At 43.7% G+C, this 18,794-nt stretch overlaps 1 protein-coding gene across 1 annotated transcript in view; it reads right to left on the reverse strand.

Moving 5' to 3' along the window:
• The window catches only part of CYP39A1 (cytochrome P450, family 39, subfamily A, polypeptide 1), an 80,844-nt gene continuing 62,339 nt past the window's right edge, over nt 290-18,794 (reverse strand). The window contains 2 exon segments of the mRNA NM_001101027.1: nt 290-901; nt 5,528-5,615. Of these exon segments, the coding sequence (NP_001094497.1) occupies nt 830-901; nt 5,528-5,615 (160 nt within the window). The 3' untranslated portion in view covers nt 290-829.

Consider the following 18,794-nt stretch of genomic DNA (forward strand, 5'->3'; position numbering starts at 1 on the left):
CTGGGGACCTCTGACATGCCCTGGGAAAGGCTAAAAAAAAAAAAGTACAAATCAAGACATCAATCCACAATACACCTGTATTGAATATGCCCTATAGAGAAGGTGCTGTCCTAGGCAGAGTTGAGTATGGAAATGAATGCAAGATACGATCCCTAACTTCGCAGGTCTTAGAAAGCTACCATTTTATTCATAATTTAGTGTTAGACGTGTTTAATGAAGAGTTATATTAGTAGTGCTTAAGAATTTTAATTGCATATTGGAAAGGCACTGGATATATATGTTTGACTGGGTCACTTGGCTGTGTAGCAGAAATTGGCACAACATTGTAAATCAACTATGCCCTAATAAATTAAAAAAAAAAAAAAAGACCAAAAAAGAATTCCAATTGCTGGTTAAGAAAAATAGCAATTTCCAGAGATCATTATTTCGTACTTGGTAGAGTCTAAGACTTTTAGCCTTTTTCAAATTTGAAGTTTAAATATGTTGCTTTCACAATGAATTTAACGTACCAAAATTTTCATTCAAATGACATTGTTTCTATGTAGTTTTGATACAGGTATGCATGAAACCAAACTCCAACTTTTGAAGAAATGCCCCTTTTTTGACCATTTAAACATTTTTCTATAAGCCCTATATTGGGGGGTCTTCCTATCAGTGACAGCGATGTCATCTTAAACACACGCACATCCCATCTGGGCGCTGTCTTGAACTAAATCCCAAAACAAAATGAAGGGACGTCTTTCAGTCGAACTCAGGTCCAGGCGCTGCCAGCGGATGTGGGGCAGTCACTCCTCCAGAAGGCCCTGGCCCTCCTGGGGGCCCGCAGAGGTCATTTCCTCTGTTTAAATTCAACTCGGCATTGTCCTTCCGGCTGCTGGACACCCACCAAATGGAGAGAACTCTAAAAGCAGAAATACAGAAGGAATATAGAAGTTAAGGGACATAAGCCAACGGTTTGGCTCAAGGTTTTTTCCTATGCAATTGTTCCTAAAAGGCACAGAGGCTAGGTTTGGAAGCCTGAGAGTTTTTGCTTGATGAGTTCTCAATGGCAAGCATCAATTTTCGCCCTCCATCAAGGCACAGAAAAGGAGGCAAATCTCTTATTTTTTTACTTTTATTTTTTGTCTTTTTAGGGCCGCACCTGCGGCATATGGAGGTTCCCAGGCTAGGGGTTGAATTGGAGCTACAGCTGCCGGCCACAGCCAGAGCTACAGCCACAACCACAGAAATGTGGGATCCAAGCTGCATCTGTAACCTACACCACAGTTCACAGCCCTGCCAGATTCCGGACCCATTGAGCGAGGCCACATCCTCATGGATCCCAGTTAGGTTCATTAACCACTGAGCCACGAAGGGAACTCTCCAAAAGGATATTTTGTGGGTTCCAATGTTCTGATCTGTTCTGTTCTGTCCTAGTTATGAACAAGGGGTGACTATGTCGGGGGGTGAGGGGAAGTCAGTTCACTGCAAACGATGCAAAGAGGTTGCTGAAGCTTGGGGGACTGAGTAAGAAAAACAACCTGTTCTGTCAACCTTGAGGGCTGGGGGAAGACAGGAAGACAAGGAGGACCATCCAAGTTAGAGGATCAGATCAGTTTATTGTCAACTGTTTGAATGCCACAGGGCACAGAAAGGGCTCCTTGGCAGGGGGGTTCTCAGGGCAGTCAGCAGAATGAGTCACGGATTTCCCTCAGAGTCTCTGAAATTGTATCTGCAATTCTCTGTGTACGAAGAGGTATGTCCTTTTCCGGCAAGGGGATCCATAGGTTTTATGAGATTTTTCTAAGACTCCACGGCCCTCCCACAAATATAAAGCAGAACAACATCCACCAACCAAAGAAAGCCCCACTGTGTTGGCCAAAAATGTGCTTGCTTTTGCACGAGAATGGAAGTTGGTCTTCTCATGCATGCGCCAACACGCCAGCATCTGGACATGGCTTACGCATCACAGATCTTGGAAAACTTTGTAATGTTCCCTTACTGTTTGACTCTTATTGGGAGAGAATGAAGATGAAATTAATTCCTTAAGACCGTTTGGGGTGAGATAAAACACTGGGCTGTTACAAAAGTAAAAGTGGGGATTCTAGCATTTTATTTTTTGCTGGAATGGCAAGTAAACGCCTTCGGGGGAGCTGGTTTCCAGGTCCAGTGCCCTCCCTGCAATTGACAACAGCATGCCAAACATGCCCTGGCAACCCATCCAACTCCCACATCCTACCAGAGCCTGGCAGCTGGAGGGTCACTGCCTACATTTTTTACTTTTATTTTTATTTATTTATTTTTGTCTTTTTGCCATTTCTTGGGTCGTTCCCACAGCATATGGAGGTTCCCAGGCTAGGGGTCGAATCTGAGCTGTAGCCGCTGGCCTACACCAGAGCCACAACAACGCAGGATCTGAGCCACGTCTGCAACCTACACCACAGCTAACAGCAACACCAGATCCTAAATCCACTGAGCAAGGCCAGGGATCGAACCCACAACCTCACGGTTCCTAGTCGGATTCGTTAACCACTGAGCCACGACGGGAACTCCCACTTCCTACATTTTTTGATGATCTTCTTTCAGAACTGAGGGAAAAAAGCCCAGTAATTAAATAGTTTGAATGTATCTAAGATACGTATCATGAGATAAAATGCCCTTTGAGACGAGGATTCTCTCAGGCTTGTCCTTTTTACCAATGGAGGGAACATTTCTTTGAAAAATGTTCTTAGTAGTGTCAAAACAGAAAGAGGATTTATGTTTTAAAAAAGTATAATAAACACAACTAAAAGTGCTGGGAAAAATCCTGCCTAATGATCTGGTCAAAATGACTGATCTCCAGAGTCATTTGACAAATGACATCCTCTTAATGTGAAAAAGGCATTCCTGTGTCGTCTTGCTGGTGGGAAAATATTTAGATGCTGATTCAGTCTGGGCAAGATCATGACATCTAATTCATGTCAGAATGGATCAGAAACTAGTATTTGGTGCCTGTAAATCCTGACCCTCGTCTTCATTCTGCCAACAAAGCAGTACTCAGCTGAAAACCTTTGGGAAGGGTGTTTTGATTTCCTCTCATCAGAGGATTTTGAGAGCTCTTTGCACTGTTACTTGTACTCTGAATAGAAGTGCAAAAGAAAGCAAGGCAAAGTGCTGAAATGAGCATATTTATAAGTAATATAATATTTTGTGTCCCTTATGCAGTTACAGAATTTCTACTGAAATGTCACCAAGAGTTTTATTTATCCCTCCATATGTTAGCCCTTATTACATAGAATAAATGTCCACTGGAGTTCCCATCGTGGCGCAGCAGAAACGAAGACGACTAGCATCCATGAGGATGCGGGTTTGATCCCTGCCTCGCTCAGTGGGTTAAGGACCCGGTGTTGTCGTGAGCTGGGGTGTAGGTGGCAGACGTGGCTCAGATCCCGAGTTGCTGCGGCTGTGGCTTAGGTTGGCAGCTGTAGCTCCTATTCAACCCCTAGACTGGGAACTTCCATATGCCTTGAGTGCAGCTCTAGAAAGCAAAGAAAAAAAAAAAAAAAAGAGTAAGTGTCCATCAACAGAGGAATGGATAAAGAAGATGTGGCACATATATACAATGGGCTACTATTCAGCCATAAGAAAGAATGAATGAAATAATTCATTTGCAGTAACATGGATGGACCTAGAGATTATCACACTGAGTGAACTAAGTCAGACAAAGATCACATGATACCACCTATATATGGAATCTAAGAAAACATGATGTAGGGGAGGGAGCTTGTTTATAGAACAGAAGCAGACTCGCAGATTTCAAAAGCAATCTTATGGTTACCACGGGGGGAACCATGGAGGGAGGGAAGAATTGGGAAAATGGGAGTAATATATGTACTGTATATATATACATATATATATATAATTGTACAGAATAGATGATTAACAGGAACCTACTGTATAGCTCAGGGAAATCTTCTCAACAGTTTGTAATAACCCAGATGGGGGGGAGAGTGGATATAATATATATATTTATGGCCGATTCACTTTCCTATACACCTGAAACTAACACATCATTGTAAGTCAATTACACTCCAATAAATTTTTTAGAAAAGAAAGTCAATCAGAGCACAAAATGCTATGTGAATAGCCCTGAGATTGCAGTACTTAATTTCTGAGCTTCACCCTCAGTTTAAATAGCACCTTTTAAAGGAGTTCGCTTGTGGCACAGAGATAAAAGATCCACCGTCATCCCTGTAGCAGCTCAGGTCGCTGCTGTGGCTCAGGTTGGATCTCTAGCCTAGGAGTTTCCACACACTGTGGGTGCAGCCTAGAAAATAAATAAATAAATAAATAAATAGCACCTTCTAAAACATTTGGAATTAAACAGAACTTCCCTTGCTTTCCTAGGACAGTGATACCTCCAGACCAGCAGTGTCAGCAGCACCCGGAACTTGGCAGAAATACAAATTCTCAAGCCCTTCCTCAGACCTAGTCATCAGGAACTCCTAGGGTGGGGCCCGGGATTCCAAGTTCTAACAGGCCCTCCATCCAAAGTGATTCTGATGCTCACACCAGTTCGAGAGCCATTGGTGAAGGAGAATAGTTACAGAAACACAGCGGAATTAAATGACTGGCATATTCAATGGTCAGCGGTTCGAATAGGTCATGACCTTTTCATTTCTGTACACTGTTTCTACTGTTGCATTAATTTCCTTCCATGCCATTGCTTTCCAAATGGACCAAGGACTGTGACTTGCCTCCAAAACTCATGGATCGCTTTTTTTTTTTTTTTTTTTTTTGCCTTTTGTCCTTTTAGAGCTGCTCACGAGGCATATGGAAGTTTCCAGGCTAGGGGTCTAATCAGAGCTGTTGCTGCTGGCCTACACCACAGCCACAGCAATGCGGGATCTGAGCCATGTCTGCCAACTACACCACAGTGCACGGCAACGCCGGATCCTTACTCCACTGAGCAAGGCCAAGGATCGAACCCACAACCTCATGGTGCCTAGTCGGATTTGTTTCCACTGTGCCACGATGGGAACACCATGGTTCCCTTTTTTTAATGGCCACACCCATAAAGGAAGTTCCCAGGCCAGGGAATGGATCTGAGCTGCAGCTGTGACCTATGTCACAGTTGCAGGAATGCTGGATCCTTTAAGCCACTGTGCCAGGCAGGATAGAACCTGCACTTCTGCAGGGACCCAAGCCGCTTCAGTCAGATTCTGAACCCACTGTGCCACAGCAGGAACTCCCCATGGTTTATGTGTGAACCCACAGATATGATTTTCTAGGGAAACAACCCAACGTCAAGGCCATGTCGATCTTACCCAGGGAAAAGGATTAACATTGATAAATTCACTGAGGAGCTCCTAACACTAAGAGATGGAAACACTACTATCAGGTCCTGGTCTTGTGATAATGGGGCATACAGAGTAGACCTGGAATTAAGGAACATCTTTTCTGTCTGGTTCAATGCAGGTCATCTGTTAGAGGAAATCAGTCAGCTCATCTCCCGTAATGAAAACCAAGGAATTAGAGTCATGCTACTCAAAGTTCTGAAAACACTTACCTGTTTTGGCAAGGGGTCTAGAAGAGTACAGTCATAATAATAAAATATTAAAATAACACACATTTGAATCTCCAACAGAGCAAGCCACCTGAAAGAAAAATAAAATAAAACTGGTGCTGGGTTGGGAAAGAGGCATAAATACCTACCAATGAATAATATCTACAAAGAACACATATTTCAGAGCAAGTGAGCTTTTTGTTTTACAATAGAAATGTTTAGTACTAAAAGAACAGTATCAAAAAGAACTTACTCTTTTATAATATTGTCCACTCCATAGGTAGGTGGGACAGCTTGATTGCTTTAAAATGTACATAAAATGCTTAGTGGAAGCATGTAAGGAATGAGAGGGTAAAATGTACATAAAATGCTTAGTGGAAGCATGTAAGGAATGAGAGGGTAAAATGTACATAAAATGCTTAGTGGAAGCATGTAAGGAATGAGAGCCCAGGTATCTCTCCTAAGTTTTAGATCTGTGCTTTCTAATATTCTTGTCCTTACCTATGTGTAGCTATTTAAATTTAAATACATTAAAATTAAAATAAAATATTTTCAGTTCCTCATGTGCACTAATCATATGTCAAGTGCTCAATGGCCATAGTGGCTACTGGCCACCATCCGGAACAATAGATATTTAGAACATTTCCATGATCACAGAAAGTTCCATTGGACAGTCTGGACAGTCCTGATGCTACTGCCTACTGGAAATTACCGCCTAAACATTCTACAGGCACCTCGAATTCCCCACACCTACCAAATTTACTTTTCCTTTTGTAACCCTTCACCCAGTCTCCAAGTTTTTTGATCATACACCTCTGATAATAAAATAGTTGAGCAAAGCCTACTGATACTCATTGGTTTATAAATTGTATATGCAAACTGTATTAGTCTATGGTCTACTTTGTAGACACATATACATAGACATTTAAAAATCAGGAGTTCCCATCGTGGCTCAGTGGAAATGAAGCTGACTAGCATCTATGAGGATGCAGGTTCAATCCCTGGCCTCACTTAGTGGGTTAGGGATCCGGCATTGCCATAAGCTGTGGTGTAGGTCGAGGATGTGGCTTGGATCTGGCTGTGGCTGTGGCTGTGGTATAGGCCGGCAGCTGTAGCTCTGATTCAACGCTTAGCTTGGGAACCTCCACATGCCCTGGGTGTGGCCCTAAAATAAAAAAGATAAAAAGAAATTTAAAAATCGAGAAAGGCATACATGGAATTCTGCTACTTTCCCCTGCATCCCAGTGGGTTATTTTGAGCTCTCCATAGGAGGGCCAATCATTTTAGGGGGAATGGCCCTTAATGAGTACAATTAGTCCAGCATCAGAAAACTGACCATCATCAAAGACCCAGGCCTCTCCGTTACCCTTCCTGTCCAATTAGGTACCACGGTTTTTCATTTAACCCTCTAAATGTTTCCCTAGGCCCTCTCTTATCCCTTTACCTCCAGTCCCTCTGTGGCTCCCCAGTGCCAGTCTTCATCATTTATTGATGTCCTGGATTAGTCGCCTGAGCTTCCACACTGGTTTCTCTGCTTCCATGTCACTTCTCTCTCCATCACTAGACTGAACTTTCTAGAACGAAGGTCTATCACTGTTTTCTCATTTTGCACACATGCATGCACACACACACACACCCTCCATCACCATCATCATCTGCCCGTGCTCCTCATTTTTTTCTAAACTCCACCGGAGAACACAGTCAGACCCTAAAGATATGCCCTTCCCTATCTCTTCCGCCTTCTCTCCCTCAGAGCTCCTCCTTAAACCCCAAGCTCTTGCCACACTGCATACGCGATGCTCCCTGAAATGTGATGCTCTCTGAGCCCTATCTCTGCCCAAGGCTCAGTTTCCCCCTGGAGACATTCTTTGATGGCTCGCTTCAGGGCTGAGGTCCCTTCCTCTCCTTTCCAAGGCTCCCTGTGCACCTTTCAGCCACAGCATCTATTGGCACTCGACTGTGATTGCTTACTAGCCATCCCTCCCCCGGGATCGGATCATACTGTTGGGTCTTCGCACAGTGCAGTGTTCTGCTGGTGCCTGACAATGTTGACTGAATAAATGAATACAGGATGGAAGGTGAAGCTGCTTTTGAGCAAATCTGGTTTAAGTTTTAAAAGGATAATTTTGGCTGCTACATTGAGAAGAAAATATAAGGTGATGCAGATGGAAGCTAGAAGACTGATTAGGAGGCCATTACAACCTCCCAGGAAGGGGTGACCTGACCAGGATAATGGAGCCATGGCTAGAGTCTGGCTATACTCTGTAAGATGGGTTGATGGCTCGCAGGACAGAAGTGGAAGACCTTATGAAGGAGTCAAGGATGAATCCAAGGCTTTGACCTGAGGAAATGCAAGGACACAGCACTGGGGGAGGCTGAAGGAGGAGCAGGCTGAGGCGGTATCACCCGGAGCTCCGTTTTGGACCTGCTAAGAGGAGCTGGCTATGGACCAGTGCCTTGGAGAAGCCTAGTGGGGAATGTTGAGTGGAAGTTGGGAGTGAGCCTGGCGTCTGGGGGATTCCGTCAGAGCTGGAGGTACAAGAGATCATAATTATTGAGTGATACAGAATCATCACTCTTCAATTATTTAAAGCTGAGGGACAGGATGAAGTCACTTGCAGAGTAAGTTAAATAGAAGAAAAAACAAGAAATCTGAGGAGAGAGACTGGGGGTACTCTAAAATGGGGGGGGTTTGAATGGTGAGGAGAATGAGCAACAAAGCCTGAGAAGTAGCTAGAAGGGTAGGGATAATGAAAAGAGAATGAGTCTCTCCAAAGCCCACGAAGAAAGCGTTGCATGGAGGCCATGAACTCCTTCTCTAATGGGAAAGGTGACGACAGGTACCCGCAGGTGAAATGAAACTTTAAAATTCCTGTGTACATTAAAAAATAAATAAACGTATACAAAAATAAACAATTTAAAATAAAAATTAAAAATAAATCCGTAATAAAATAAAACTCCTAGCTACATAAAACAACCAATTCCTCTCAGTCCTCAGCTCCCTTCCTAGCCGTAAAGGAGATGAATTCACTCAGTTGACATTTTCTGTTCTCCAGAATAAGCAGGAACTCCCTGATAGGCAACGTTTACCGGGCAGCACTAGAAAAATGCTGGCTAGGTCTGCATTTGTGAATTCTAGAACAGGTTCAGAGGGTCTCCTTTATGCAAACAAATCCCATTTTCTTAGAACTCTAACTTTAGCTGGCTATGACCGGGGCACTGCTCTGAACAGCCCCCTGGGAGAAGGATGCCTGGCATCCTTCCCCTCTGGTCCCCGGGGGAGAGTGACTGTAACCAACAATAAAGATGATAGACGGACGGCTCGGTGGGGCTGGTGGGGCTGCTCCTGGGAGGAAGGCCCTCTGGTCAGAGGGTGGGTGACCAAGGCACAGGCTTAGGAGGGGCTCTGGCATGCCTAGGGGCCTGCAAGTTGTCTAGTTCTTGTAGAAGGTGAGGCGATGAGAGATGGAGCTGGACAGAGCAGGCAGGAAGGAGGAGCCAGCTCCTGGAGGGGCTTGAATGTGTCATGTGACAGCACTGGGACTTTGATGCTGAAAGCACAATAGACCTGGTGAATACACTATACTATACTGAAATATAGTGGGTTTTTTGGTCTTTTTTGAATTTTTAGGGCCACACCTGAGGCACATGGAGGTCCCCAGGCTAGGGGTTGAACTGGAGCTGCAGCTGCTGGCCTACACCACAGCCACAGCAACGTGGGATCCAGGCCACATCTTCGAACTACTCCACAGCTCATGGCAATGCCAGATCCTTAACCCACTAAGCGAGGCCAGGGATCGAACACTCGTCCTCATGGAAACAAGTCACGTTTGTTAACCACTGAGCCACAACAGGAACGCCATGAAATACCATACTGATGTGTGAAAATGAAGTTTCTTCTTCTTCTTCTTCTTCTTCTTCTTTTTTTTTTTTTTAATGGCCACACTTGCAGCCTATAGAAATTCTCTGGCCAGGGATTGACTCCCAGCTACAGCTGCAATCTACACCACATGGCTGCAGCAGCACGGATCCTTTAACCTGCTGAACCAGCAAGGATTGAACCCATACCTCTGCAGTGACCCAAGCAGCTGTAGTCAGATTCTTAACCCACTGTGCCACGGTGGGAACTCCAAAAATGAAGTTTCTTTAAACACCATTACACATAGGAGATCATCAGTGAATCCTTCCTCTATCATGCAGATGAGTAATGTAGACAAGAAATAGTTCACAAGCTTTTTAAGAGTACACACTGAAGTATTTTAGAAACACTATGCATGTTTTGATTGGAAATAATTAGAACTAATGATGATCAATGTATTTAGACAGTCTTCCACTAGGACTTGGAGGCATTTCCTTAACTAACTTTAATCCCTGGGATGTTCTTAAAAATCATAAAACCTGAATTTCCCTTAAAGTAAAACTATGATTCAAGCTTTTGACCAATTCATACTGTGTGCATTAGTAAGGCTTTAATATGTGTTTTCTTTTATTTTTGATTGTTACATTAGTCTCGTTCTTACATTAGTATTGATTGTAGGAATAGTATAAGTATCAATATTACATTTACATTTAAATTAGTTCTAAACATGTTTGATATTCTAGTTAAGGAAAAAGTAAGGTAAGTTAAAAATCAGATAATAAAGTAATATGTGCTCAAAATCTTATATTTTCCAACTCCAAATATTTGGATATTGCAGAATGACCTCAATTATCCACTAAATAAAGTCCATTTTCTTGCAATGGCAAAAACTAAATTGTGTCTTCAAGCCTTTACCATGTTCCTGAATTTTGTTGAGTGTCCAAAGTATCAGGAGCTAACATATACATATCTGTGACATTAAAAGCCCATTATGCCAATGGAAATGAGCCTCATAAATCCATATTTTTACAGAAGCTCTTCAGAAGCAAGCTGAGCTATGTTCATGCAAGGAATGTTTTCATAATACTTTTAATGTCAAAACAGTGAAAATAATGAGGCTTATTATTTATAACAGATTTATTTTTTACACTTATAAGAACATTACACATCTACAAATGAATCTTATTAAAATAAAAACATGTTGAAAATTCCTTAAATACTGAGTGCTTGTGTGTTTTTCCCATTCGTAAATCAATGTCCAAGGAGAGCTACCCAGACATTGAGAACACAGAGTCCTACAAAACCTGGACACTGCCTTCACATTGCCAGTGATGCACATGCACAGATGGGAAAGGTAACAACCTAAGATAAAGGTGGAAATGGAAACAAAAGGGCTATGGAGATTTGGGGCCTGGGGGGAGCACTATGACCTGGAGTGACCAATTCTACGTGGAGGTGACACTCGAGTTAGACCTGGATGGATGGGCAGGTTTCAAATAAGTAGACAAGTTAAGTGAGGGCATTCTGGACCCAGCAGAGAGTGAGAGCAAGGGGAGGAAGGAACGCGGTAATCTGGGGACACCTGGGAGACCCGCCAGGCGGGTGTTCCCAGATGTTCAGACAGGTGTCTTTGTGTCAGATTCTGAAGAGTCTGGAATTCTAGGCCCATGAGTTGGGCCAGCAGGCAGTGGTGCCAGAGTCTCAACAAGAAGATGACAATTAGAGATAATCGTTAAGGAAAATTCATCTGTACCTGGTGAGTAAGGATTGAAAGAGGAGATAACAGACCCTGGGGGAAAGGTAGGAAAACTACAACATCACCTGGGGCATGCTGGCCTGGTCTAAAAGGTGGGAGTGGACCCAGCTGGCCAAAGAGAGGATGGCGTAAAGAAAGGGTGATTCTAGAAGCCCAGGTGTCAAGATCAGTGATGTACAGAAGAGAACCAGGAACTGAAGGAATGCTAGGATTAGGGGCAAATCGTGATTCTGGTTTCAGTTGTCTTGATTTTGAGACTGAATCCCTCTTGCACTTTTTTAAAAGAAAAATCTCTCTGCGTTTTCCTACTAGAAGTGATTGTGGGTAGTGCCAGCATGGGCTGGAAAACTGCCACTGTTGCTGGGAGCAGGGGCTCTGCAGTATATTCCGAGTTGCTACCAGCTGCAGCTTATGAAAATAGAATGATCTTGCCCTGGAATTCTGAGAAGGCAGCATACAGACATACTTTCACAGGCACCCTTCATTGAAGCAGGGCCATTCCAGTTAAATGGGAAGTACTTTTCCCACAGCCTCATCCCCTTTAAGAAATCTTATGGGAGGATCAAAACCATTTGGTGACGGGAGGCAAAATAATCTAGGCCAGTGTTTCTCACATGTGAGCATGCATCAGAATCGCATGGAAGGCTTGTTCAAACACAGATGGCTAGGCTTCCCCGCCGACCCCTGAGTTTCTGACTCAGTAGGTCTGGGGAAGGGGCCGCCCAATTTGCATGGTTTACAAGTTTCCATGTAATGCCACTACTGCTGGTCTGGGGATCAAACTTTAGAATTACCCATTAGGTGATCTTACTTTAGAATCACCCATTAGGAACTTGACAAACAGAAGGGGGGAGGGGAGGAGCTCATTAAAAGACGTAGTTTATCAAACCTTTTGGTTTTAGCACACAAAATTAAAATTACCAAAGATACCTCAGCTACACAGGAGATGTTATGGCTGGGGTATCAAATGTTGACTGGGAATGATGGTGTGGCAAAATCGGATCGAGTGAGCAGATGCATGATATTCAATAAGGGGCAAGAGATCCAGAATAAAATGAGAAGAGGTCACTTGGAAGAGAAAGAAAATACGTGAAGAAGAGAAGAGGGTAAATTAGAAGGGGAAAAAGGAGGAGAGAAAGATGAGAAAGCAAAGAGGAAAGATCTGGAGGACCTCAGGGCTTCCGGGCTTGAGAGATTGTTTTCTATCCCATTGGGGAGATGAGAATCGGATCTGCAGCCAGGATTATTTTAACAGTGATCCACCTAGGAAAAAAATTCCCATATATAGGAACTAGGAGCTAGGTATTGGATACCTGTTTCTAAACCTTCTTATGCAAGAAAAAGGCAAAGGATTACTACTGACCTCCGTAAGATAACTCCTTATGGAATAGAAATGATCTTGTGCTCTATCTTAAATTCCATACCCTACAGGAAACATTTAAGATGTGACACCAGTTTTGTTTTGTTTCGTTTTTTCCTTCTGGTGATATACCCGGAGGAAGAGAAATGCTACCCCTCTACAAAGCCCAAGCTGTTTAGAAAGTTGATGTGGTTAATGTGGTTAATGTTAACACAGTATTTCATGGCATACAACAGATCTTGAAAGAAAGGCTTTGCTTTTAAGGAAACTACATATGACTTAGGCTGCTTTTGGTTGCAAGTGACAGAAAATCCATTAGTTTCTATATTGAAGAGAATGCCTCACTTTATGTACCTAAAAATCCTAGAGCTAGTACCGGTCTCAGACACTCTGATGGCTCAGTGACATTACCATGAAGCCAGTTGACCTCGGCTGCTTTGCTCTCTCGTACCAACTTCATCTTACTTTTATATTCTTATACTCCTTCTTATTCACATCCTACAGGTCGTGATTCTGCGTCACAGAATCTGGTTAGATTCTTTTTTTTTAATTAAAATTTTTTTTTATTTCCCCAATACGGTATTATTTTTTCTAAATTTCTGACCCTGAAGTCTCAACAGAAACTTTCACTTGGTAGTTCATTGTACTGCTTAAAATACAACACACAGAGTTCGCACCATGGTGCAGTGGGTTAAGAATCCAATTGCAGCAGCTCGGATAGCTGGGTAGGCTTGGGGTTACTTCCCAGTCCAGCGAAGTGGGTTAAAGGATCCTGTGTTGCTGCAGCTAGGGCATAGGTCGCAGTTGCAACTCGAATTCAATTCCTGGCCTGGGGACCTCCATGTGCCACCGGAACGGCCATAAAAAAAGTTAACAAACTTTTAAAAATGATAACAATGAAACACATGCACACACAAAGCACTGAAAGCAATCACTGAAAGCAAGCCCGGGGATGGGATATGAGGACTGGCTTAGGGAACAGTGCTCTGCTGCCACTGAGCTGCAGTGGAAACAGCATCCTATCATCCCACGGATCTCCAAATGAAAATCAGGGCTATTCGCAAAATTAGCTGATGGGGACATAATAACAGATGGGCAATACTGCGATACAGCACAGCTTTAATTCCAGTCCCCTTTTCCCAGGAACTAAAACTTCGTTCTGGACAACAGAGGGAATGACCTTATTACAGAGCAGTTAACTTGGTCTGATGAGGGGAGAAAGCCCACAGGGGGAAAAAAAAAGTGGTGGGGAGAGACTCAGCCCAATGTGCCCTTTCTTTCTCCCCAGCAGACACAAACCCTGGGCGGGTCTTCTGTGCACCACAGAGGGACCAGCGATCTATTTTGCAAAGAAAAGGGAAAGAGGGTCCTTTCGGGCATTTTCCGGATCAGAAAGGAACATGTTCTATTTTCTTTTTTTCCCCAATACATTATTATTTTTTTCTTACTGTACAGCATGGTGACCCAGTTACACATACATGTATATATTCTTTTTTCTCACATGATCATGCTCCATCATCAGTGACTAGATATGGTTCCCAGTGCTACACAGCAGGATCTCATTGCTTATCCATTTCAAAGGCAATAGTTTGCATCTATCAACCTCAAATTCCCAGTCCATCCTACTCCCTCCCCCTTGGCAACCACAAGTCTATTCTCCAGGTCCATGATTTTCTTTTCTGTGGAAAGGTTCATTTGTGCCATATATTGGATTCCAGATGTAAGTGATATCATATGGTATGTGTCTTTCTCATTCTGACTTACTTCCATTTAGAAGCACTTTGGCCTAGGTAGCCAAAATCCCTCTTGAATTTGCTGCTTCTGTTCTTGACAGGCTTAAATCTTAGCCTCATAATGAAGTGTCAGAATGAAATGGCCGGGAAAGCAATGGGTGCAATGTCACCAAAGGTTTCCGTGCTCCTTTGGAGGAATCACTGCTCCTTAGTAAAGGAGAAGGAAGAGAGAAGCACGGCTGCAAGTTAATAAGGGCTAGGGCAGCCCCACTCCGTCTATAGCCTCTCTTCCCTCTCCTTCCTACACCCTCCAGGACAGGTGCACGCCAGAGAGAAAATGTTAGGAAACAATTAGATAAGTAAATCCAGTGTGTTCCAGCTCCATTTACCGACTGGAGTTGACGGGATGCTTTTGTTTTTGTAAGCCATTCCTCAGAATAAACTGAATTTGCAACTTCTCATGAAACCCAGAGGGACTGGAGTTGCTCACTCCTCAAAGGCCATCAGCTATTTCTATATATAAAGGGAAGAAAGGCTACTTAGAGTACTGCTCAAATACAAGGTTGCACAAAGATGGTTTACTGAATAAGGCACAATTACTAAAATTATGTTATCTTTAATATGAACATATAGGAACAATTATACCCAGAGGTATGCAAACCCCAATACAGAGCTGTTTTCCTGTCATTAACATACAGGTATATAGGAGTTGCCATCATGGCTCAGGGGCAACAAATCTGACTAGTATCCATGAGGACGCAGGTTCGATCCCTGGCCTCGCTCAGTGGGTTAAGGATCTGGTGTTGCCGTGATGTAGGTCAAAGACATGGCTCGGATCTGGCGTTGCTGTGGCTGTGGCGTAGGCTGGCAGCTATAGCTCCGATTTGACCCCTAGCCTGGGTGCCTTCCTATGTCTCAGATGCGGCCCTAAAAAGACAACAAACAAACAAACAAAAATATACAGGTGTGTAATATTCTTATATTCCTATGAGCACGCAAGTTTTTCCCCTCTACATATTTGATACCACTGCCTTTTTAGGTGATGTGCTTTTTTTCTGTGCTGTTCATTGATTATTCTCATCCAGTCCATAAAGCCTTTTCTAATGCCCCTTGCTGAGAACTCCTGCGGTAGTTATGATGCAGATGAGTCATCTGGCATTTCTCAAGTGCCATCTTACGCTGTTAGGTACGGTTTGTTTTTCTGTTGCCATGTCTCATCTCTCCAAACGCCATCATTGCAATTCTGGAATGCTAAATGTCTTTGTGTCTCCCTGGTGTTTAATATGTGGTCTTGAGTTAGACTATAAGCTCCTTGAGGGGAGGGACTTCATCCATTATTTTGTTCTCCAAGGTAACGCCTAAAGCTCTACCCTGACACAGAGCATACATGGGACATGCATTTATTGGGTGAAAGGATAATCATATTAATACTAGGTACTCAAGAGAGATTTGTTAGGTAAAATAATACTACTACTAATCTACTATCAGCTGGACCTTTATCTGAATGAATTGTCCAATAGTGATGTGATTTTCATTCGTAATTCAAGACAGGTCCATGATTTGGTGGCCTCGTACTGCCCTAGGATACGTGAAGAATCCAAACACACACACACACACACACGAATGGAGAAATCACAGTTTCTATTCCGAAGGAATCCATGCTTCATTTCTTTGTCTCAAGTACTGCAGCCTTCCTCTTACCACACTCCCTTCTTGCCCAAGCATGCCTTTGTAAGGGGGGTGGGGGTGCGGGTGCTGGTAAACTTGCCGAAGATGAGGGCTATTGTTTTACACTGGAATTTAACCCATATCAACTAGCACAATGGTACAGCCAAGCGGGGTTCTCTTGCAGGGATGGGAACCAAGGAGAATCAGGGCTGTTTGGCTTTAGTGTGCATTCCAGGGGGTGTGATGGAAAGCACATCCCTTTCTGCTGAGATCATCAACTCTCAGAGACATCCGCTCAATGCTGGAAATCCCCAGTCCCCGTCCTCCATCTAAATTCACAGTTTAAGAGGAGCAGGGCAAGTCCACTACAGTGAGACTCCTCATTTGTTCTTTTTTAATTGTAGGGCCGTACCCGTGGCATATGGAGGTTCCCAAGCTAGGGGTCCAATCGAAGCTGTAGCTGCCAGTCTATGCCACAGGCACAGCAACGACAGATCCGAGCTGCGTCTGTGACTTACATACTACAGTTCATGGCAATGCCGGATCCTCAACTCACTGAACAAGGCCAGGGATCGAACCTGCACCTGCCTGGATGCTAGTCAGATTCATTTCTGCTGAGCTACGATGGGAACTCGGAGACGCCTCATTTTGCATGCTCCCATGGCCGATGAAGGCTTGTAGTTCATGTGCTTTCTCCTGTTTGTTTTTCGGCAAAACCACTAGACTTTCTCCAGCAGTAGATTTACTGGGAAGAGTTCCCTGCCGCAGCAGGGCAGTGCCTAGCAAGGGGTTCCTCCTCCAAATATTTTTTCTTTTTGCTTTTTAGGGTGGAACCGAGGCATATGGCAGTTCTCAGGCTAGGGGTAGAATCAGAACTACAGCTACCAGCCTACCCCGCAACCACAGCAAGGTGGGAATCCAAGCCATGTCTGTGACCTACACCACAGCTCACAGCAACTAGATCCTTAACGCACTGAGCGAGGCCAGGGGTCAAACCCACAGCCTTGTGGATACCAGTCGATTTGTTTCTGCTGCACCACAATGGGAACTCCCCCAAGTATATTTTTGGAACATCCATCATACACAGGAGAACTCCAGTCCCTCCATCTTGTTTTTTGGTTGGTACCTGATGGCCACCAACTGGCCATCAGCTCCCTGATGGCTGACTGCTTAGTTAAATTCGGCAAAAACCTTCTGTGTCCACTTGGGAATGAGGGGATCTTGGACTGCCTCGGCGGCCTAAACTCCAAGGCGCGACAGCTGTTTGTCCTGATTGTTGGCTACTTTGCAGGCAACTTTCTCTGACTCACTGAGTATTTGGTACATGAGAAGATAAATTGGCCTGAGGTACATAAACTAAGAATGGGTGCGATTTTCTGGGGATTAGACTAAGGGTTTGTAGGATTATGTTTCTAGGGCAAACATCTATCTTGGTATATATTGTCCAAATGACGTCATTCGCCTTCATGAACAATTGTCTTTTGTGTCTGTTTTGTTCTGTTTCATAGTTTGGCTGCTTAAAACAAGTAATGGGAAAATGATGGACTTTTAAAGATAGAAACCTAATAAGCAAACTAGACAAGGGAGGTTTTTAAAAATTAAGTCATATTTATTCCACCTTCCCATTCAACTATAGATTTTGGCTATATGATATATATTTTGCCACACCTTAGACTCAAAAGGTTTTGAAGGAAAACTTAACATCTGGTCCCTAAAAGTGCTCCTGTTCCTCACTTCTCTGCTTCTACCATCTCTTCCAGCCCCCTAGACTCAAAGCCACAGTCTTCTTCAAATCCTCCCTCTCCATTGATCCCCACTTCTCATCACTTCCTGAACCTGGTAGGTTTGGGCACTCCCTGTCTCTTACTCCCTAGAGTTTTAGCATGACCCTATAACCAAGGTCACGTCCCAGTCTAATCCATTCTACCCCAAACTTTTTTTTGTTTGTTTTTTGCTTTTTAGGGCTACACCTGCAGCATATGGAGGTTCCCAGGCAAGGGTCTAATTGGAGCTACAGCTGCTGGCCTACACCACAGCCACGGCAACGTGGGATCTGAGACGCAACTGCGACCTACACCACGGTTCACGGCAACACCAGATCCTTAACCCAGTGAGCGAGGCCAGGGATCGAACCTGCAACCTCATGGTTCCTAGTCAGATTCGTTTCCACTGCACCATGACAGGAACTCCATACCATTCACACCTTGTGAGCTGTGTACCAAGATACTGGAGAACCTCCCCAGTCTCTTCTTCTCACCACGACTTGTAATGTGGTCCCAATGACAGTAACACCATAACCTATGTACTCCTGTACTTAATGACCCCTTGCTCACTGTTTCCTCTGGCTGGAAGTTTGTCCAACCTTCAAAAGCCCCTCTCCCCAGAAAATCTTCTAAGGTCACCTTGACCAGATACATGCTCTCTATTGAATCCCTGCAGGGTATGCTTGGCCATCTCTCATCCCGCATTTCTTGCAGTTATTTATGAACCCGATATTCTCCTTGCCTGCTCCAAGCCATCATCTCCTGAGGGCTGAGAACATGTTTTACTCTTGCCCGAAGCTCCTGCAGTACCCAGGACACTGCCTCCCACATAGTAAGAGCTCTCAGTGCATTGAAAAATGTACAGCTTCCGTATTGATTGAGCTGAAATGCCATGGTCTCCCCAAATCTAGTCAAACTCAAGCAAATGACTGTTAGCCTCAAGAGATAATCACAGTAATGTCATAATAGTCCCTCTTAGAAACCAAAGTCATCAGTGAATCCTTGACCATTGGCCTATGCTACATGCATCACGGCACAACATTTCAATCCTTGATTTAAAATACTTCTAGTTCAATGACAAACTTTTGCACAACAAAGGAAACCATTAAAAGAAAAAAAACGACAACCTAC

Source organism: Sus scrofa, chromosome 7 (assembly GCF_000003025.6).
Source record: "Sus scrofa isolate TJ Tabasco breed Duroc chromosome 7, Sscrofa11.1, whole genome shotgun sequence".
NCBI classification, from domain to species: Eukaryota; Metazoa; Chordata; class Mammalia; order Artiodactyla; family Suidae; genus Sus; species Sus scrofa.